At 40.4% G+C, this 23,576-nt stretch overlaps 1 protein-coding gene across 1 annotated transcript; it reads left to right on the top strand.

Moving 5' to 3' along the window:
• The first annotated feature begins 1,755 nt into the window (after positions 1 to 1,755).
• On the top strand, positions 1,756 to 23,276 carry IL17D (interleukin 17D). Its single transcript, XM_027835212.1, has 3 exons — positions 1,756 to 1,830; positions 2,361 to 2,659; positions 21,898 to 23,276. The coding sequence occupies exons 1-3, from the start codon at positions 1,816 to 1,818 to the stop codon at positions 22,214 to 22,216; spliced, it is 633 nt and encodes a 210-aa protein (XP_027691013.1). The 5' UTR covers positions 1,756 to 1,815; the 3' UTR covers positions 22,217 to 23,276.
• Positions 23,277 to 23,576: the final 300 nt, after the last annotated feature.

Genomic DNA, 23,576 nt, shown 5'->3' with positions numbered 1-23,576 from the left:
GTGCCTACTATCTGTCAGGCACTATGCTAAGCACTGAGGACACAAAGAAAGGCAAAAAACAGTCTCCTAGGCTCTCTACTGAGCTCTTACTCATAGGTCACCAAATGCCTATTGGACATTTTGAACTGCATGTACCAAACTCAAACCAAGTTCCTTATAACTTTAGATTTTCATAAAATAAATTGTTTTCATAAAATAATTTTTATGTTATCTTATGAGATAGTAATTCACCTTATTCCTAAAGCTCTTTCTTCACAACACCTAGTTAAGATACAGGCAGCACAAGCATGTTTTTCAAGACCAAACAAGATATAGAGAGGATCCCAGAAGATAAGATGAAAAATTGTTTTTAAATAAAATTTAAAAGATTTTGCACAAACAAAATCAATGGAGCTAAAATTAGATAAGAAACATAGGGAAAAAAATCTTTGCAGCAAGGTTCCCTGATAAAGATTCCATTTCCAAGATATATAAAGAACTGATTCAAATTAATTAAAAATAAGAGCCATTCCTCAACAGATAAAATGGTCAAAGGATATGAACAGGCAGATTTTAGCGGAAGAAATCCAAGCTATCAACAGCCATGTGAAAAAATTATCTTTGGAATCAGAGGACTTGGATTGGAACCCTGTCCCTGAAGCTCAGGTTTGTTTCCTTGTATAAAATGAAGGGGTTGAGCAAAATGGCCTCTAAAAGTCTCTTCCAGTTCAAAATCTATGATCCTATCATTTTGAGAAGCTGTCTGAGAGGCAATGTACAAATGCAAGGCTGGTGGTGAGCAAAACTAGACAGAAGAGCCCTAGAAATCTGCCCTGGAATTTGGGAAAGTGACAATCCCAGCTAACCATATTTCAACAAGCTCCTCGATGCTGCTCCAAGTCCAGACCCCAAAGTGCATGAAATTATGTGTGTGAGCTCTCTCCAGGATGCACAGAGGGACAGAAGAATGCCAGGTAAACAGCTGCCACCCAGACGCCATTAGAAGCTGTAAAGTTCAATTCAATATAACATATAACTAGGGCCGGAAGGAAAACCTGAGACTCCAGGCATCTTTCTGGTTCAAACTTCCCCTGTCTGAAATAGCTGAACTGGAGCTTTCTGTCAGGTGCTTCTGGTTCCCGGGTTAGTCACCCAGCTCAGGAACCTCCAGTTAAATTAGATCAACTTCATAACGCAAGCCATCGTTAAGCTACTACTACCCACCAGGCACTGTGCTAGGCACTTGAAGGCCGTTGGGGGTGGGGAATAGTTTAAAAAAAATTAAAGGCTGCTCTCAAGGAACTAAGCACTGATGGTGGTGATGGGCAAGGATGGGGAAGTGCATCTTTCCCACTTTGGAACTTCCTCCCTCTCAGAGGACCCCCTTCTTGGGACCTCTTACTTTGGTGATTACTGGGTAGGACGCCCACACAACAGTCACCTCCTCACCCCCTCCCCCATCCACAAACACAAACACACCCATTACTCAGAACTCCAGGCTGGCAGGCTGCTCCTGCTGCGGTCCTCATGTCCCGCCCTGCAAGTGGGAGGGGGCGTCGCGCGGGGTTAGTTCGGAGCCTCAACAAGCAAGCTAATGACTGAAAAATTAAGTGGTGTGTGTGTGTGTGTGTCCGAAATGTTCCTGGCATCGGCGGCCAGAAGAGAGGCAGTGAGCGCTGGGGCACTCCTCCAACTTTTTCTCCAGTTTCTCCCCTGAGGGAGCGGAGTTCAGGGCACGAAGTTCGCTCCCCGTCCGCCGCTGCCTTCACCCGTCTCCGCCCGCATCCCGCGCTCGTCATCCCGCTCACGGCATCCAGCGCTCAGCATCCCAGCACCATGTCCCGAGGGAAGGTAAGCGGACTAATGGGGGCGGTGTGTGTGTCTATTTTTTGGGGGGGGAACCTTCTACTTCTCCTCCTCCTCCTCCTCCGACCCCAGCAAAGCTTGAAGTGGGCTTGGGAGCTTTGCCACGGTCCCCTTACGCACAGCCCAACCAAATGAAGCACGCGAAAAAGGGCGTGTGGAGGAAAGTAATGAATAGGGGTGAGGGGAAGGACTACTACGCTGATTCCGGAAAACCGAGGCAAGTACACTTTCTCCGCTGCCTCGATTCGCGGTAGAGAGGAATGAAGAGGGAATTTCGGGTTTTTGCTCTCCAACGCGCTCTTCCCCCTCCTCTCTTTCAGACACACTTTCATCCTCCTTTTCTCCCCTTCCTCCCCGCGTCCCCCGCGAGTTTCCATCCTAGACAATCCCCGGACAACAGCAGGACCGGGGCAGCGGCCGCGGGATGGGGAGGTCATGCAAATCAGGGACGAATTTGTGCAGAGGCTCACACATCTGCTTCCCTCACACTGCGCCGGTCTCTCGCTGAGCTGCAGGTCCAGATGCTGGTGGCCGTTTTCGTGCTGTCGATGCTGCTGAGCCTCAGCTCGGACGCTCTGCGCGTAAACAAGCGCCCGGTGCGGACTCGAACCTGTGCCGACCGTCCCGAGGAGCTTTTAGAACAGTTGTACGGGCGGCTGGCTGCAGGCATGCTCAGCGCCTTCCACCACACCCTGCAGTTGGAACCGCTGGACAAGGAGCGCAACGTGAGCTGCCCGGCAGGGGGCAGGCTGGTCCAGGACAAGAAATACCGACTGCCCATCAACCTGCACAGCGTCTCCCCATGGGCCTACAGGTGAGCGCAGAAACTCTGCCTTCCCGGATACCCAGTCGAGAGCCAGCGTTGGGTCTGGGGGAAGTGTGCAGTTTAGGGAACCTCTTATCTTTTTTTTTTTTAAACTTTGGCGCTGTGGACTAATTCTCAAGTGAAGTAGAAAAAAGGTTTTTCCGTTTTTTTGGTGGTAATGCTCAAGGCTGGGGCAGGGCCAGAGCTGTAGAATATTAATTCAATAATTTAGAGCATAAAGAAAACCAGCCTCAAGAAAACGAAAAAGAATTTGCAACTCCTCGTTTCTTATTTGTATAGGATTGTGTATGGAAAGTTTGGGAGGAGGATGCCTTTTGGATATATATGTAAAACTGTAAATGACCAGAGGACAGGGACCAAACGTTACACTTCTTTGTGTAAAACTCAGAAATTTATTATTTCATTGGGGTGTGGCTTAATTTCTACCAATGCACATTTTAACCCACTTATAACTTAATAGAGACACAGTCATGGATTCAATAAGACCCTGAAGTCAAGAAGATATGGGGATGAGGCCAGTATTGGACGTACACCATCTATGTGGCCTTGGATAAATCACTTACCCTTCCCATGCCCCAGGCACTCTCTAGAGGATGTCACAGAAAACATTCATTGGATAAAAGGAAATTACATGACAGAATTTCCCTACACCACTGAAATTATAGGCCTAGACAAAAAAAAAAATCTGTATAGAGTTTTGAGGCTCAGAAGTTTAAGTGACCTCTCTGTAAGAGGAGTTGATGTGTACTAATCAATGTAGACAAGATCAAATGCGTTGAATTTCTCCCTTGGAAATTATGAACCACTTATTTTATGTGCTTTGTAGGACACTAAACACAAGTTTTAGAGTTATTTGGCAATGGTTATTATAATCACCATGTAAAATACAACTTTGTAAACACTTTGGCCAGGTAAGGTGAATCATACCCCCTGTCAAGGGTTCTTAATCTGGTGTTCATGAACTGTACATATGTGGGTATATTTGATGACTTTATTTCAATATAATTGGTTTCTTTTGTAATCCCATGTATTTTATTTTATGAATTTAAAACCATTATTCTGAGAGGGGGTCCAGAGGTTTTGCCAGCCTGCCAAAGGGGTCTATGACACAGAGGAGGTTAGCATGCCTTCCTGTGGGATCAGGTATATTTCACTGCAAGAAATGAACACAACTAACAGAACTAGATTCTAGATCTGCCGCTGCCGCTGCTCATCCCCATCATGACATCGATCCCTGCATGATTGTTGTTGAGTCATTTTGTAGTCGTGTGACCTCATGCTAGGGTTTTCTTGGCAAAGATTCTGGAATGGTTTACCATTTCCTTCTCCAGCTCATTTTACAGATGAGGAAACTGAGGCAAACAGGATTAAGTGACCTGCCCAGGGTCACACAGCTAGTAAATGTCTAAGGCTGGTTTTGAACTCAGAAAGATGAATCTTCTTGATTCCAGGCCCAGCATGCCATCCACTGTGCAACCTAGAAAGTCCTCCACAATTCGACGAACATTTATTAAATGCCTACTGTGTGTGGTGCTGGGCATCCTAAACTGAAAAAACAGCACGATCTTTTCCGTCATTGGGGCTTACAGTATAATAGAGCAGATAAGACATATTGGGGTAAATGTGATACATGATAAATTCTGATAAGGGCAAAGAGAGCCAGACAAAATCCTCCAAGATATTTGAGGAAGAAGAGTTCACTGTTAGCTGGAAGAATCAGGGAAGGCTTCTAGAAAGAAGTGGCCCTTCAATTGACCTGTGCAGAAAGAGAGTTTCAGTAAGCAGAAGTGTAGAGTACATCAGGCATGAAGGCAGATAGGTCAGCAGGAGATCAGAGAATCTCTTTGTTTAGTGTTTTGAGTGAGTAATGAGGAATACTGTGAAATAAATCTGGAAAAGTAGGTCAGAACCAGATTGCCAGGCTAAGATTGTGGTAGTTTATCCTATTGGCAACAGAAAAGCGCTGCAAATTTTTGTGATACAGTTAGATCTATGTATTAAGTTTAGAAGTATGGTATGTCAACTTTGGGCTGTTTAAAAAGAGATACAGGGGCAGCTAGGTGGCTCAGTAAATAGAGCTCTGGCCTTGGAGTTAGGATGACCTGAGTTCAAATCCACCCTCAGACACTTAACACTTACTAGCTGTGTGATCCTGGGCAAGTCACTTGACCTCCATTGCCTCACCAAAAAAAAAAAAAAAAGAGAGAGAGAGAGATACAGTGTCTCTATGAGAAAATAAGGGGGTGTTAATCTCCCTGGACTATTTTGGCTAGGCAATTTATGGAATACTGTGTTCAGGTCTAGGAGTACCATTTTAGGAAGCAGGAGTGGGAGGAACAAAACTTTTTTTTTGAGGAGAGACATATGGAAGGGGAAGGGGTCAGCAAGGTTAGGGGCCTGAGTTCACCTAGAGACAGGGGTTCTTAACCTGAATATTTTGATAACTATATTTTAATATAATTCATTTCCTTTTTAATCTTATGTACTTTACTTTACAGATATAAAAAAAACCCACTATTCTGAGAAGGGAATCCATAGGATTCACTTGACTGCCAAAAGGGTCCATGCCACAAAAAATGTTGAGAACCCTTGATCTAGACCTGGAGGGCTCTCTCTTACTGTTTAGCTGCTCATGGTGACCTGGGAGACCAGGGACCACTACTTTTGAAGGGTAGAATCCTCCTCCCCATTCACCATACAGTGTGGCAGAGGAAGGAGTGAATGCTAGGAAAATAACACATTAAGCACCCATTTTATCATCTGTGAAGTGAACCCCTGCCAAGAGAGGAACAAGTTGTTCAGGGCTGGGAGAATCAGTAGCAAAAGCAGTATAGACATTCCTGTATAGTTTTAACAGAGCCTCCAGTGATTTCACAGCTGTGCTGCCTTAACTCGGACCCTATCCAACTGATGGCACAGAATGTATATACTTCCCATAAATATGTAATGTGTTATAGATTCCTTGAACTTTTAAAAAGTATTTAAATCAACTGAGCAATATGGAACAAAATGTATGATTAGCTGACTTTGAGATCTGGGACCACTTCATCCTGTTCATTAGAAATGTCATAGGATTCTCAACACACTTTTTCAGGGTGGGGGGTAGGGGATGGTTGTCCATTTCTGAACCTTCTTAATAGCTTACTGTGTAGGGGAGGGAATGTAGAGGCAGTGGTTTTATGAGAGAAACTGGAATTAGGCCTCCCGTGGCTCAGATCTGATCCAAATAAGGCAAAAAGAACTTTTTTTAAAAACAAAAGAGGGAGAAAATCGAAGAGAGAAGAAGCAAGATTCCTAGAAATGTGGTTCAGGGCTCTGAATGGATTCAGAGAAAAGCACTGGCTAAACTAAGATGTCTATTAATAAGTGAGAAAAACGCCTTTTACTTGAACTAGCAAAATAAAGAGTATCACTTACAAAAACACCAGCAAAGATAGTATGGTATTTTCTCCATTGGTACAATGAATTGCTTGGAAATTTGTGGAAAGCAAATTTAGATTGTTGCCAGTGTTGCCATTATGCTGGTGGGAAAAGCGTCTTTCCTTCCAAAGCTCAGTGAAGACTATTCTGGGATATTTTTTCCATATCCAGGATATTTGGATGAAAATCAAACTGACTCTGCCTCAGGGATAGTATGACCCAGTGCACAAGCAAGGATTTTCTTAAGAGAAAAATACCAAATATTAGATGATGTAGATAGGTTGTTTTGTGCAATTTCCTGGTAGATAAAAATACCATCACGTTTACTTTGTGGCATGATGTCTGTTTCTGTTCAGTTTTAAAAACAAAAATACCTAAATAAAGCCAACTTGATTGCTTAGTAAGGGATTAAAGGAAATTGATATATTTAGAAAGACTCCTATTCATTGCAAACATTCCAGCTTATTGCTTTTTGAATAGGGCCAGTCACGCAATTATGTTGAAATACTAAGAGAAAACACATTCCAGCAATCTAAATAATCTCAGTAGTTCCTTTAATAACTTGTGGTGCAAATCTAAAGAGAGCTTTTCTCTTGAATATGAATCATGTTCAATCACTTATTTCTAGGCTTTATTTGCTAGTCTTCCAGGGCAGATTTCCTACTCTTAATTCAGCCTGAAAACAGTTCAACAGGAAGAAACTTCAGCAAGTGTGTAAACAGAGAAAAATCAGAGAAACAAGCAGGACTGATCCGGGAAGAGGTTGGGTGGGGAGGAGGAAGTAAAGTTGAATAACCGCTATGAAATATGCCACTCAGATTCTTATTATATCAGGCTATTAGGTGGTTTTCAAGAGGTAGCAGATTTCCCTCCAGACTTCCCCAAAACATGTAGCTTCTTATTTAAAGGAGACTTTTTTTTTTTTTAGGCAATTGAGGTTAAATGACTTGCCCAGGGTCTCACAGCTAGTAAGTATCAAGTGTTTGGTCTGAGGCCAGATTTGAATTCAGGTCCTCCTGACTTCAGGGCCAGTGCTCTATCCACTGTACTACCCAGCTGCCCTTAAAGGAGACTTTAGAGATCATCTTGTCCAATACCCTTAGTTTACAGTTGGAGAAGATGAAGACCAAGAAAATTTAAATGACTTGTCCAAGATCACATAGTCAGCTTGTCAGTCACAGAGGTGGGCCTCCTAGTGCTCTGCCTCTCCCTGAAGCCTAGAGGCTTATCATTCAGTAATCTGCCATTCCTAGCATTCATAGTCACTGATGTTTTTGCACCAAGAGGAGGGGGAAGGAAGGAAGAAAGGAGAGAAGGAAGGAATGAGGAAGGAAGGAAAGAGGAAAGAAATAAGCATTTATTAAGTGCACTATGTTAAGTGCTTCACAAATATTTCATTTGATCCTCACAGGGCCACCTCCAGTCTTCCTGATCTGTATCTTGCCACTGGACTCAGATGGCTCCAGAGGTGAAAGTGAGACTGGTAACTTTGCATAGTCCTCCCTCATTTAAATCCAGTTCCCTTGCATGTCATGGTATCACATGACAATAGTTCTGGGAGGTAGGTGCTACTATGATCCCCCTTTTACGGATGAGGCAACTGAGGCAGGTAGAAGTTAAGTGACTTGCTCAGTATCACAGAGCTAGGAAGTATCTGAGGCCGAATTTGAACTCAGGTTTTCCTGACTCCAGGCCTGCTGCACCACCTAATTGCCTCATATCCTCTTGACTTCAGGCCCAGCACCATAGCCCTGTAGAACAAAGTTCTGAAAGAGGTCTTCCCCCCCCCCCCCCCCCCCCCCCCTTTTTTTTTTTTTTAAATATCCAGATCAGTGATTTTATTAGTATGGGGAGCTCCCAAGGTAGACATTTCCTCTACTGATGCAGACTGGAAACTCATCAATGGTCATAGTCTTAAAAAGTTGCCACAGGTGCTAAAAAATTAAGCAACTTGACCATAGTCACACAGCTAATCTATGTCAATGGCAATACTTGAACCCAGGTTTTCCTGTCTACAAAGTTTGCCATTCATATGCACTGTACCCCCCTGTGTCTCACTACAGATATTATTATCCCCCTTTTACAGATAAGGAAATTGACTCTTGGAAAGGTTAAATGACTTGCCTATGGGTGTGTAGTCAGGTACAACTCTTTTTGACCCCATTTGTGGTTTTCTTAAGCAGAGCTAAGTAGCACAGTAGAGAGAGTGCTGCACCTACAGTAAGGAAAACTCATCTTCCTGAGTTCAAATCTGGCCTTAGACACTTACTAGCTGTGTGACCTTGGGCAAATCTCTTAACTCTGTTTGCCTCAGTTTCCTCTTCTGTAAAATGAGCTGGAGAAGGAAATGGAAAACCACTCCAGTGTCTTTACCAAGAAAACCCCAAATGGGGTCACAGAGAGTCTGATGTAACTGAAAGACAATGAATGAAGGGTGATCACATAGATAGTAAGTGTTTGAGGCAGAATTTGACCCCAACTCTTCCCCAAATACAGAGAGAAAACTCTTTTCACTCCCCCATCCTATAGTGAGTTCTTCATCACTGAAGATCTTCAGGTAGATTTCATGTCAGGAATATTTTTTTAGAGGAGATTCAGGTTTAAGTTAAACTGAATGATCTCAAAGGTCTTTTCCATTTCTAGAATCCAATGACATTATGGTACATGAAGTAGACACATGTTCCAGTTAATTTGGGCTTCTGAATTTAGGGGACAAAAGTAATTTTCCCCTCAACACCTGCTGGGAACCTCTAATAGGGCATGAGTCTGGCCTTTTCTGTCTATGTGTATCGTAACGATGAAAAAAAGAAAAGGAAGAAATTGATGGCCTGCTTCTGAATTTGAACAGCAACTTGGTCCACCTGTGTTACAAGGAATACATGCTAGAGAGTTAAAACTGCCAATGAAACCCATTACAGGCCACTGCACCTTAGTGGTCTTTGTGAGTTTCTGTGGCTGACCACCAAGTGCTAACTTAGTACTATGGGGAGGCAAACTAGCTTCTTTCAGAAATCTTGTATTTCTGAAGCCAAGCCGGTCTTTGGCTGAAGCATACCCCATCCCTGAGGTAGTGCAATTAAAAGAATGCTAAATCTGAAGTCACAGAACCTGAGATCCTGCACTACCATTGACTACTCGTGTGACCCCAAACATGTAAATCAATCTCTCTGGCTTTCAGAGTTCTCATATATAAAATCAGGGGCTTGGATTAAATGACCTCTGAGGTCTTTTCCAGCTCTAAATTTATTATTCTATGAGTTATTTGTTATCTAAGCTGCTCAAATCCATTAAGTAACTGATCTTACAACATCAAAGTGTTGTTTTTTATATCACTATTGTGCAAAGCAAAAATAGAAGCGTTGTAATGTAGCATTGTCATGGGACTGAGGCCTTTTGTCCTCAAATCAAAGTCACTCTCTGCGGCTCAGTGTTCATGTTCTGTAAATTTTCAGCTTTACTTAAGCATTCATACAGGAGCCAGAGATTGAAGGTGATAAAGTTTTATCCCATCAACCTTTTTCAATATTTTCACACCTAAAGTGAGATGGTTCCAGGAGCATACCTGTTAGGAAGCAAGGTTGGAGGTGGAAGCTGGAGTTTTTCACCACTAGAGGCAGATAAGTGGCTATGAAAAGGGCAAATGACAGTTTAAATATTGATAATCACCTGGCATGGATTGAAAGGAATGAGCCAGGTTGATAGAAGGATGATTTTCATTCTTTCTTAAGACCTGTGCCAGAGCATCAACTGGTCAGCCTTGGATTGAGATAGACTAAACCTTCATTACCCAAAGGAGAACAGGTAGTTGATCTGGTTACCCTGAGGTAACCAGAATTCAGATGGACACATCAAATGAGTGTACAGTTGTCCCTTCCATGTCGTGGGAGTTAGGGACAAGGCACCCCCGCAATCTGGAAAATCCATGTAAAAATTTTTGGCTCTCCCTTCATACTAGAGAAGAAGTCTGAATTTTTCCTTTTTTCATGGGGTGTTTATAGTACCTTATTGTAAAATTTGTTAAGCATTTGGTCGTAGGCTCTGTGTTATCTGCTGGCCTTTGCATGTTGTCTGTGGTTTCTGTAAAACTCCCTCCGAAATTCCCATTTAATTTCTTATGCCAAACTTCATTGGGGAAAGTTGTGATGTGGAAGGGATAATTAACTGTAGATTTAAGGTGTTAGCATGGGTCTTGCTTCTCCCTCAAAGCGACATTTTCCATCTACACTGAATGCAAAATGACTCTTGTAGCTAAGAAAAAAATCCAAAGATACTCCTTCTTATTGACTTAAAAACAGCCAATCCACCCTTCTAGAGTTCTGTTCCAAGTGTTTCTTCTGTGAGGTCTCTGCTCTCTCCCAGTCTTGTGATTGAGCCTATGATCCTGAACTTGACCTTTCATGTGGACTTGACATGAAACAAATGGCTTACTTTGGTGTGGGTTTACTGTTTACTTTGTCCAAAGAATAGCTGACTGCCAAGGCATCAGTGATTCCAGTCATGTTTGGCTCCCCACTCTTCTGCCTCTGCCTTGTTGTTAAGGGAGTAAAGGCTGAGTCTGCTGTAGGGTTCAAAGAGCAGTGAAATAGGAATCAGGACTCCTAGATTCTAGTCTCAGTTCTACCAATGGCTAGTTGGTTTTTTTGTTTGTTTGTTTGTTTTTTATTTTACCTAAATCATTGAACCACTTCAAATCCCATTTTTTAATCTGTGAAAGAAAGAGCTTGTACTATGTAATCTCTAATATTCCCTCCAACTCTGAAATTTGTTCATTTTAAGCCCCAGGGATCCAAGCTCTGGGCTGTGCCAATCAAAACTCAATTCAGTTCAGTAAACCCTTATTATATACCTACTACACACTGAATTTGGAGTCAGAGAAACTTGGTTTAAATCCCAAGCTCTGCCACGTACCTTCTGTATGACTGTGGACAATCATTAATCTTCTCTGAGCCTCAATTCACTCATTAATAAAAAGAGTGTTGCAATAACTGACCTTTGAGGCACCTTCCAGCTCTAAATCTGTGATTTGATGGCCTGAGCCTATGAAATGAAAAGTTTTGTGTTAGGTGCTGGATATACACGGGCCTTTCTCTCAAGCAGCTTATATTGTCCAGGCAGCCCCAGTTGGTTGGTTCTAGAGCCAACTTATTTGTGTCTTTTTCAGTGGTGACCTAAGGGCCTCATGAGAATTAGTCTTAGTCTCTGGATCAGCCTAGGGACTGGCCTAACCTTTTTTCTCATGGAAGGGGAGGGAATAAAATGGAGTTCACTGAAGCTCGAGCCACACACAGGAGTTTTGTATGAATGGGCCCCAAGAGTAATTATGGGGCCCATATAAGTATAAGTAGCTTGGAAGAGAAACTTCTAGCTGGACCCCAGCATTTCCCAAAGCCCCCAGGGTTCTTACAGCACTGCCTGGAGAGTCGTTGGCCTCCTGGCATTTGCTTCAGTGTCAGACCTTGCTACAAAACCAGGGAGGTTTTTCCACATCCTCTAAAAAGACATTCATGAGAAAGCCTAATGTCTGAAGTTTTCTCCCAGAGCCAGAAAGATATTGTTCAGAGTTCCTTGGCACTGTTCACCAAAGATCTTTGGCTGTGATGAATAGGCTGAGGGTGGGGCTCAGCCATCATTTTCAGTAGAGGGAAGCTAGCTGTAACTTCCCAGTCTCCTCACTCCCTTCCTTGGTGGAAAGGTTATGACATTTCTGGCCAAATGAGATGTAAGGATAGTTAATATGCTAGGATATGGAAGTGGGTTTTTGGTGTAAGGAAATGATCCTTGCTTAAGATGCAGGAGGTCTCAGAATAAAATCCTGATCAAGCTTTCATATTCCTTTAAGTGTAGTATACCAGGCACCATGCTATAATGGAGTCAGAGGACTTAAATCCTGCCTTTGCTCTTTACTTTGGAGAAGTCACTGCACCTATGTAGGACTCAATTTTCTCATCTGTAAAATGAAGGGATTGTACGAGAGGACCCTTAAGGCCGTTTCCAGCTCCAAGTCTATGATTCTATGATCCTGTGGGTTGCTGGTTTGGTATTTGGGTGCTCATGGGTCAAACTCCAATTTATACTTGTAGACCAAAGGACCACTTGGAAGAAAGAGATTAATACCCTGAATGAATCAAGAATTCCTTGGGACGTGTGTGAACCAGCCCAGGACAAAGGGAAAGAAGGGGAACACCTGTGAGCATTGTTGTTTCTTTTTGTATTCCTTGCTGGGACTCTTCTCCATTCTAGCAGAGCAGGCCTTTTTAGTCTTCTTGTTCATCATGATGTTACTCACACCTGTACCCTAGCAGCTTCTTACAGGCATAGCCCTATATTATTGCCCACAGAGTTATTATTATTCTCAAAGTGTGTGTGCATATGTGTACATATACATATGTATCATATTAAGAATACATGTAAATAAAATAAATATAAATATTTAAATACAAGCTAGTTGGAAAAGGAGGACACTTGTAGTTGGGGGGAATCAGCAAAGGCTTCATGTGAAAGGTTATAAGTATTTATACTATATTATGAAGAAAGAGAGGGATTCTTGAGAACAGATGCCAATTGGACATTGAGTGGACAGTGCCAAGGAGGCGGTGAATTCGAGGCATGGGAGATGGCCAGTACAAAGGCCTGGACTTAAGAGATGGAGCGTTGTGTGTGAGGAACAGAAAGAAAACCAGTTTGGCTGAATAGTAGGGCTTAGGAGGGGGAATAATGTACAATGATGCTGGAAAAAATTGGGTCCAGGTTGTAAAGGATTTTAAAAACTAAACCAAGTATATTTTGATCTTATTATTTTGATCTAGAGGCAATAGGAAACCAGTGGTATTGATTGAATAAGGGAGTGACGTGATCAAATTTACACTTAAGGAAGAATCTGCCATCTGTTTAGAATATTAGCTTGTTTGTAAAATCCTACAGAAGAGGATGTTCGAAGATTAGAAACAGTATCACCTCAGAAAGTAGGGGAAAGTAGAAGATGAAATCAGTTTGCATAAAGACCCAACTAAGCAAAATCATCCTCAGGGCATTTAAGGGTGAAATGGAAGAACAAAAAAACCAAATAATGATGAAAAACATCTGCTGTGATTTTTATAATAAATTTTTTTCACCATCAAGGATAGTGTCAAGCCACCACACTTGCATTCTAACTGACATCCCGGTGCCAGGGGTGCTTGTAAAATCCATTGGAACAGCACTAAAGTGAAGAAAGATGGGGAAAGTTGGATTAGACCAAGTGTACATAGGGGAGATCTGTCCTGGAGGTGACATAACTGTAACGACATTGAGGACTGAGTCACCAGGTATCTGAAAGAAGGGAAAATAACTAAGACATGGGGGAAAAAACCCCTCAATTAATACCAAAAAAAGACAAGAATATCAACAACTATTGAAATAAATGCTTATTTTCCTAGTTATGCCAAACTTTTATGAGAATCATCTACACCAAGAGCATCCTTGATAATCAATCAACAAGCATTATGCCAGGTGCAGGGGATACAAGTACAAACAATGAAACAATTCCTACTCATTACATTCAAATAAGGAAGACAAGAAGTATATGTGTGTGTATGTATACACAGTATACATATATATGCAATCCATATTAATGTGTACATATATAAATAAATCTATATGCTGTATATATACATATATTCTTGTGTATATATACACATGCATATATACTTATATAAATATTGTATACAAATATATACAGGTAAATATATATTTATGCTGTCTCTACAAATGTAGATATAGGGAGAGTGAGCCTAAATACAAAGTAAATAAATACAAATATATACAAAGTAGTTAAACACCAGGTAGTCTGGGAGGGAGGGTACTACAGGTTGGAAGGTCCAGGAAAAGCTTGCTGCTTTGGCATTTGAGCTATGCCTTAAAGGAAGAGAGGGACTGGATGAGATAGAGGCAAAGAGGAAGTGCATTTCAAGTAAGTTTTGCCGGTGTGAAAACATGTAGAGGTGAGATAGCGTGTCATGTGTGAGGAACTGAGAAGCCAGTTTGACTGGATCACACCATGCAAGAGGAGGAACAATGTCCAGTGGAGATGAAAAGATTGGTTGGGGCTGGGTTATGAGCAGCTTTAAAAGATAAACAGAGGGCTGTGTTTGGTCTCAGGGGTAGTAGAAAGCCAGAGGAGCTGATTGACTGGAAGGGTCACTTGATCAGATTTGCACTTAAGAAAAATTTCTTTGGTACCATTTTATAGGATGACCTTGAGTGGCAAGAAGTGTAAGGCAGGGAGATCATGAGGAGGCTGTTAAAAATAATGTAGGCAAGAGGTGATGAGAGCCTAAACTGAGATGGTAGGTAACTGTGAGTGGAGAAAAGAGGTCAGAAGACATGCTGTAGAGGCAGAAATAGCAAGCTTTGTAACTCATTGGCTTATGTGAGGTGAGGGACAGTGAGTACAGGATGATGGCAAGGTTATGAAGCTTAGAACCTAGCAAGATGGTGGTGCTTTTGCCCTAAAGCAGGAAATGTAAAAGAAGGAAATGTTTGAGTGAAAAGATAATAAATTCAATTTGGGACTGTTGAGTTTAAGATCCCTCTGAGATATGCAGTTTGAAGTATCCAAAAGGCAACTGGTGAGGCAGCACTGAAGCTTGGAGGAGAGACTGGGACTGGATATAGAGATCTGGGAGACATCCACCTAGGGATGACGGTTAAATCCTTGGAAGAGCATAAGTAGGGAAAAAGCAAGTACCTGCTTGCCTTTTCCAGTGATATTGCTCAGTAAATCATTTCTTTATCATTACACAATTGACTAAAAAATGTAAAGACTACAAGATCCCTTTGTGCTCATTGTTTGTGGATTACAAAAAGGCATTTCCTTTTGTAGAGAAAAACACCGTCTTAAAAGCAATCTTCTAACTGATTATTTCCCCATTCACACAATAATTCAAGATTCCCTGAAAGGTGTAAACAGAGGCACCATACTCATCATAAGTATCAGGGAAAGCATAAAACATGCTTGCCAAAGGTGCTCACCGCTCTCATGGAGGAGATCCAGTGTTGAGTTATAGTTGAAGAGGGATTCCCTATAAGTAGTGAGGTCTTCAGATGCTCTGATTTGTAGGTTGCATCAAGTCATGGAATGTTGCGTTAGAATGTTGAGCCTCCTGGAAGAGATCTGTAACCACTCACCAGAGTTTGGTATAACCATTCAAACAAAAAATCAAGTGGATAAAGAATACCTATTTTCCATATTATGTCATATAGTTAGATATGCAATGATTAGAGCTTGTCCACTAGGATATATTTTGGAAAGTCAGTGAAAATGGAAAAGTTGGGCTCAGAATGAAATAGGAAGAGGAAAGGGAGTTAAGTTATCTAAAAGAAATGAAAAGGTTCTTTAAAGACTATGAACTTTTTTTTTAAAAGTTGACACTTGAATTTCAGAATCATTGATTTCTTTTATAATCCTATGTATTTTATTTAAAAACATTGGGTCCATACGCTTCATGAGCCTGTCAAAGGAATCCATGATAGAAAAAAAAATGTTTGAGTCCCTGCTCTTAAGTGATGCTTCTATTTTGATATCAAATTATGAGTCAATTACATTGGGAAGATTCTTGTTGCTCTAGGGAATGCACCTCATAGTCTCCTGGAATTTTATCCCTCTCTTTTGAAAAATTGCTCCTTATGAAGTTCAAAATTCCTGAACTTGTATTTTTTTTCTCCCCAGACTTGGCTGTCACTCATTCTATTCAGAGCTCAGTTTCCATCCCCTCTAATCATCCCCAGAGGATGTACCCTTTGTTCTAGGATTAAGCGGTGCCAGCTGTCACTCACACATGCCAAGCTTCATTCATGGCCAGTGAGAAGGTTGTGTGAAGCTCTCAGAGGAAAAACTTGATTTATTTCAAGTATGTTCTTATGCCAAGCACCTACTAAATTATGCTGAAAGACAGAGGCATTATTTTCCTGGAATTTTCCTGACACTTGCAAAAAAAAAAAAATCTTCTCTGATCCCTCCTTGTCCAGGACTATATTTCTTTGTCTGTTGAGATGAAGGTGAGCCCTATCTGAACCTTGATGACAGTTAAACTGTTTTCTGTCTTTTGAAAGAAAACTAGAAAAGAAATCATGTGTTTTGAAAATGACACATTTCTCTAAAACATTATGATGGGGGGGTAAGATATTTCATTCTGATGGTGTTAAAAGATGAAAACTCTTATGGGCAGTAGTTTAATGGCTGCTCCTGAGACATCAAAACTTCTTCAGAGTAACCGTAGTGGATAACAATGAGCTTTCTTGTCGTTTGTTTTCTCTTTGTAGCCAAGAATTGTTCCTCCCATTTCTTGTAGTTAGGGCTAAGGAAAGCCATCTGCCCCAGTGAAAACATTTCTGCCTCCCAGCAAGGGAATAAAAGAGGAAAGTGGAAATGAGAAGAAAAAAGTGAAAGGAAGGAAGGGATAAAAGGGGAGAACATAGAAGGGGAGTAGAGAAGACAGGACAGGATAAATAAGACAGTTTAAAATCTTTACATGAGATTTGTACTGATGTACAAACCACCCCACCGCCACCCGCATATCTTGCCTGGTATGCAAATGAAATGTGGCATAGAAAAAGAAAACTTTTTTCTTTTTTATAAGTTTTAAAATCTTTTTTCAATTGATAAGCATTTTAAAAATTAATCTGTCCCTCTCACTACCTCTTTTCCTTCTTCACATAACGAACAAATAAGGGGGAAAAAATCTGAAAAAGAAAACTCTCAATTCATAGCTTCATAACTTGGCAAAAACAAATTCTTACATTAGGTATACCTGTAAATTTATGTGTTTTTCTGCATTTTAAGTTCATCACCTCTTTGTCAGGAAATGAATGGTATGTTTCATCTTCACTCTTTTGGGCTTTTGATTTATCATTGCTTTGCTCAGAGTTCTAAAGTCTTTTAAAGTTGATTTTCTTTATAACGTTATTATTGTATAAATAGTTTTATTTCCAAACACTTCGTTATGTATCAGTTCATAAAGGACTTCCTAGTTTCCTGTGAATTGTCATTTCATCATTTCTAATAGTAGAGTAATATTCCATTACATTCATATACCATAGTTTGTTTAGCCTAGGGATGGGGAACCTGCAGCCTCAAGGCCACATGTGGCCCTCTAGGTCCTCAAACATGGCCCTTTAAAGGGCCTCAAGGCCACAGCTTCCCCACCCCTGGTTTAGCCATTCCCAAATATGAGGATATGTCCTTAGTTTCCAGATTGGGGCTCCCATGAAAAAAGTATGCATATGTATGTATGTGTATGTACATATGCATGTACATAAATATGTATATATACATATACATGTGTATTACATACATACATGCGTGTATCTGTGTACACATAGACACACACACTTTTGTACATATAGATCCCTTTGCTCTTTCTTGAATTTTTTAGGATAATAAGCCTAAGTGGTAGAGTTGTAACAAAGGTTAGTTTGGTAACTTTCTGGACATAGTTCCAAATTGCATTCCAGAATGACTGGAATAGTTCACAACTCCACCAACAGTGTATCAGTGTACCTATTTTCTCACATTCTTTCCAACATTTGTCACTTTCTACTTTTGTCATCTTTGCCAGTCTGATAGGTATGAGGTAGGGCCTCAAAGTAACTTTAATTTGCATTTCTCTAATTATTTGTGATTCAGAGCATTTTTGTATAATTGTTGATTGCTCTCTTCTTTTGAAAACTTCCTGTTCATATTCTTCAATCATTTATCTGTTGGGGAATGGCTTAATCATATAAATTTTAATCAGTTCCTTATGTATCTTGTATCTGACCTTTGTCAGAGAAAATTGCTGCAAGGACTTTTCCTATTACCTATTTCCCTTATAACTCTTACATTAGATTTGCTTGTGCAAAAACTCAATTTCATATAATCAATATTGCCCATTTTTTCTTGTGTGATATATATTGCATGTTTAGTCATGAATTCTTCAACTGTTCAAATATCTAAAAGGTACTTTCCTCCTTGCTCCTTTAATTTATGATATGACTTTTTATAGCTATATCATATATCTATTTGGAGCTTATGTTAGTATATATTGCAAGGTGTTAGTCTAAACCTAATTTCTGCCAGTTTGGTGTCCTTTTTCCATTAGTTTTTGTCAAGCACCATGCTGCTATTTTTGCCTCTGTATATTGTGTACCTTTGATCAGCCCCTCTTTTTTAACCAGTATCAAATTGTAAAACATTTAATGTTAGCATATGAAAATTAAAATGGAAAGAACATATAAAGTCAAATAGCTTACAATGGTATTCAGTAATCCAGTATTTGATAAAGTGGAAAACACAAATCACCTAGGAAAAAACTCCTTATTTGATAAAAAAAAAATTGCTGAAAAAATTGGAAAGCAGTCTGCAGAAATTAGGCTTTGACAACACTTTATCCCATATTTTACAATACATTCTAAATGGATATGGGACCTTAATATTAAAGATCCTCCTATAAAACAATTAGAAGAGTGACAGAACATATACCTCTGACAGCTATGGGTAGGACATATATTCTTAACCAAATAACCGATAGAGGAAATTACAAAAGATAAAATAGATAACTTTGATTACGTGAAACTAAAAAGCTTCTTCACAGACAAAATTAATGTACCTAAGAAGGGAAGTGGTCTAATGGGGAAATAAAAAATCTTGGTATCAAATTTCTCTGACAAAGGCTTAGTAACCAAGATATATAAACAATGAATAAGTACACACATTAGCCATTCACCAACAGATGAATGGTCAAAGGATATGAACAGTTCTGAAAAGAATTGCAGAGTATTCACAACCATGTGAAAGAATGCCCCAAACCACTAATAATAAGAGAAAATGCAAATCAAAACAACCCTGAGATTTCATCTCCTACTCTGCAAATTGCCAAAGATGACAAAAACTGGTAATAGTCAATGTTGGAAGAGTTGTAGGCACACTAACTGTTGGTGGAACTGTGAAATGGTACAACAATTTTGGAATGGAATTTGAAATTATGCAAATAAAAGGACTAAAGTGCCTATACCCTTTGATCCAGAAGCAAAGTTCTTATATACACCAAAATATTTATAGTAGCACTTTTTGTGATAGCAAAAGTAGATACCCGTCAACTGGGGAATGGATAAACAAATTGTGATACATGAGTATAATGGAACATTACTGTGCTATAAGAAATTATGTATCTGATGAATACAGAGAAGCATGGAAAGAGCTACATGAACTGATGTAGAATGAAGTAAACAGGGCCAAGAAAATTATACATACATACATATACATATGTATATGTATGTATGTATATATGTATGAAATGCCTTTAACAATATAAATGGAAACAATCGTGCACCAAAAAGTGAATGTAACAAAATTATAAAGATCAAGCAGGATTCCACTGAAGAGACATCAGTTAACATCTCCATCCCACCCCTTCACAGAGGTGGGAGGTCTCCACATTGCACATTTTCAGATTTTCCATGTATCAATCAGTTGTCCTGATTTTTTTCTTCTTTAAAAATATTATTTTTATTATATGGGATGGTTCTCTGGGTAGTGGGAAGGGATGAGCTACTGGGGATAACCAAGATGATATTAATAAATAGAAGTCATCAATAAAAACTTATTTAAAAAAAAACACAAATAGCTCAATGTTCTAACCCTAGGTTTCTTAACCTTTTTTGTGTCTTGAATCCCTTTGGAAGTCTGATGAAGTATAAGAGTGAGCTGGATTGCATTTGGAAAATTGCAAAACTTCTTTAATGACCAAAACCTCCCTTTTTAATATCAACATTCTATTAGTGTTTTTGAATGGTAGGGAGATTGAGAATACAACAGTCTCTATAAAATTTTAAATGAACACCACAAAGAAGGCAGTGTAGAGGTGTGTGGTGGGTGTGAGTAGGCTGAAACAAAACTAACGAAGAACTTCAGTGACGAGGAGTACAAGAAGGCATCAAGGAATTGTAACGATACGAAGAAAAGATGCGATAGTCACGTTACCAGAGTGAGTCATGAGAGGTGGATAGCTGGTGCTCCACTGGTACCCTCACAAAGAGGGAGATGAAGAGGAAGGAGAAGGGAATAAACATTTCATAGCACTTACAACAACCCTGTGAGGTAGGTGCTACTATTCTTTTCCAAAAGTGAGGAAGTCCCCCTTCCTTGTCATGCTAGGTGGACCCCTTTAGTGAACACGTGGAAGGCTACAGATAAGGGGTGCACAGCATGGCCCAGGCATGAATGGATTGCAGTCTTCCTTAGAGAGAACTTTCAAATCAGTGCAATCACATATCCATTTGATAGTTTGAGGATCATAGATCTTTAGATCTATGGAAGAGAGGCCATCCAGAATCACAAACCTTGAACAATGGCAGGCCACATAGAAATAAAGAGTTGGGGAGACTTGGTACTGCCTGAAAGTAGTACCTGACCTACCTGAAAGTAGAGAGGAAAATGGGACAGAACTTTTGTCACATGAAGGGGTGTCAAGGAGGCACCTGCCACATGGAAAAGCCTACACCCTGAGTGCAGAAGCATCTTTGGTTGCCTTCTGGTTTGTAGTGGAAGAGTGGACCGGGGCATGAAGTCTGAGGTCCAGGGTAGGATTCCCTATTGCTTCCCATGAAATAAATCATCCACTGAGATAATATTAGATTTCCATTTTTGTGAGTGTTTTTCAGATGTTGATATTGGATTCTTTGTCCTGACCAGAAAAAGGGAGAACAAGAGGATGCTGGAAATGCAGCATTAAAGTTTAAGATGCAATATTCTTTTTTTTAAATAGTCCAGGCTTATACCAAGTTCCCTAGATTCAACCCTCATTCCTTCCAAGAGGAGGGACTTCCAACATTGGCAGTCTGACAAAGGGGCTGTCAACTTGTGGTGGTCTCAGTGAAGACGTCCCAGCTGTTTGTCCCTGTGTGAATCACCCAGCCAGGTGGTTCATGTCACTAAACACTGCACCTCAGTGCAAACCCTTCTGTAGCATTATCAGCATCCCTTCTGGCTAACCTGGATTCTGCATTGCTTTCTGGCTAACTCTGATTCAGAATGAATATTTGGCAGTTGCCGCTGGACTCAGCAATCTGTTGTCTGCCAAATAATTCCCACTCCCACACTTGTACCCTTAGACTTACAGCATACATACTGTTTCTCTCCTCCTGTATTGGCAAATTTTTAGTTTGTATGCATTTCTGCTAAAATTAAAAGGGGGGGTCAGTGTGGGTTTCCAGCACGGGCCCAAGAGATGGACTCTGTGCTGTCTATTGCAAATACTAAAAGCCTTGTTGTCCCTCGAGATGGCTGCATTTACAGCTCCCTCCAAGAGGGAGTGTGTGTGTTCCCATTTTGCCCTGTATATAGACTGATTAGGAAAACATAAAAATTTTTTAAAACTAGCATACAGGAAAATATTCCAAGGGATCAGATGAACAATACGTATAATTTCCATCTTCTGCCCTTTAAATTTTAGAGAAAGGCAGGTAATTTATTATATTTAGCATGATTTGAAGGCTTAGGTTGGAGTATGTGTGCATGTTAACTAAATCTGTACTCTAAAATAATTGTCAGGCCTTTTAAAGTTATTGATCTATTTAACAAATGATCTCAGTGCTTGTCCTTTTCACTTAATGAATATGTAGTATGACGATTCATCTGCAGCTATTTCTCCTGGCCATTAAAAAATTCTAAATAGATTACAAATGCTAATAGTCATTCTTCATTAGGTAATATCCTCCAGATGGGGAAAAAGTACTCAATACATCTGTTGCTTAATTTGTTTTGTTTTGTTTTCTTTTCTTTTCCCATTCAGGATCTCCTATGATCCCACAAGGTATCCAAAATACATGCCCGAAGCGTACTGTCTGTGCAAGGGCTGTCTGACGGGACTATATGGAGAGGAAAACTTTAATTTCCGCAGTACCCCCGTATATATGCCCACAGTCATTCTGCGCCGCACCTCAGCCTGTGCTGGGGGACGCTATGTTTACACAGAAGATTATGTGACCATTCCAGTTGGGTGCACTTGTGTTCCAGAACAAGAGAAGGAGTCAGAGAGCCTGAACTCCAGCATTGACAAGCAAGGAATGAAGCTGTTGATGAACCCGAATGACAAACCCACAACAAAATGAATTTGAGGAGAACTCATCAACTTCCTTCTTGACTTTTTTGTCCCTGCACAGAATCAGGAAATTAATAGCAAATGAAAATCCTGTTCCTTCTAAAAGGCTTCCATTGCATGGTGAAACTGGAAGGATTTCATCAGGCCATGAGGAGATGAAGTTGAGCCATGAGACAGCAAACCGAACTGGGAAGGGTCTTCTTTTAATATAGACTAGTCTACAGTTAATGTCAGTGTTTTGACTATTCTCTTTTCTGGACAAAAGTTAGTGCTGTTTTGGTATCTTGGTTTGAAATGCATTAGATGTTGGGATGAACATATGAGTCATATTCATCTGCTATTTTCAGCTGCAAAGTCTGGCATAGAAGTGTGTGATGGGCATGTCCCTAGGATTTAATTTCTCACAATACTTGGGCCCATGAGAGCACTGCTCTTGGAAAGAAATTCTCTGAACTACATTTCCCAGAAGGTTATCCATCTGACCACAGAATATGGTGACAACACCAATCCAAGAGCTCTCTTTATTGGGGCATCCTTTTCAAAGAGGAAGGTTAAAAAAACTGCCATAAATTTGGGGCAATGATTGCAGTGGGAAAAATGGTAAAATGTTAAGCTTCATAGTGTCATAACACAGAGTGAAGAGACCCCTGGGAGCCCAGCAAGTTCAGGTTGGTGATTCCTCTGAGCAGGGAGCAGAAACACAAATTGGAGATGGCCTAGCCACTAGCATAAAGGCTGCCAGAGCTGGGAAGGAACAGGGATGAAAAAGGTTCCATACAGTATATAGATGCTGCTGGAGCCAAGCTGAAGCCAGGCCCACCTAGCTGCCTCCCAAAGAAGTAAGCTTATCTTCTTCCTGGCCACTGAGGCCATACTGAAAGGAGACAAAGACCCATTGACAGTTTCCTCACCTTGAGGGTCAGTTTTCCCAGTAGGTATTTCAATAAGCTTTTTCCAGGTTTCTATTCCATCTTCTCATCTTGAAAGATGTGTGAGATTTTGTTCTGTGTATGGGTATAGGGAATATTTTTTTTACTTTATTTCCTTCCTTGTAATTTACATTGTTTCATGTCCTCATTAAATGCTTTTGCCATTTGATTTATGTGTGTTTTGTATGGTCTGGCAATGGAAACAAAAGTGTTTCGGATATGTGCTCAGACCATGAGCCACAAAATATTAACAGTTGCATCTTTTATGCAAAACAGATGACCTAAAACAACTATACTAAACCAGGTGGGTGGTAAGGCGTACTACAACTGCATTTTGATTTGATGTTGGAAAGTTGGTTAGTCTCAGAATTGTACTTTACAGTGAGTCCTGAAGAGAGTAACAGTAGAGCTAACGATGAAGAGGGTAGTTCCCATAGTGAG

The sequence above is a fragment of the Vombatus ursinus genome, unplaced genomic scaffold (assembly GCF_900497805.2).
Source record: "Vombatus ursinus unplaced genomic scaffold, bare-nosed wombat genome assembly UNPS02014813.1, whole genome shotgun sequence".
NCBI lineage: Eukaryota > Metazoa > Chordata > Mammalia > Diprotodontia > Vombatidae > Vombatus > Vombatus ursinus.
Note: the sequence above shows the minus strand (reverse complement) of the source record. Positions and strands in the feature narration are given on the sequence as shown.

What these genes read in the sequence shown, in the direction of transcription:
- IL17D (XM_027835212.1), top strand. An exon ending in GTCTCCCCATGGGCCTACAG is followed by an intron (nt 2,660 to 21,897) that starts GTGAGCGCAGAA and finishes TTTCCCATTCAG; the next exon opens with GATCTCCTATGATCCCACAA.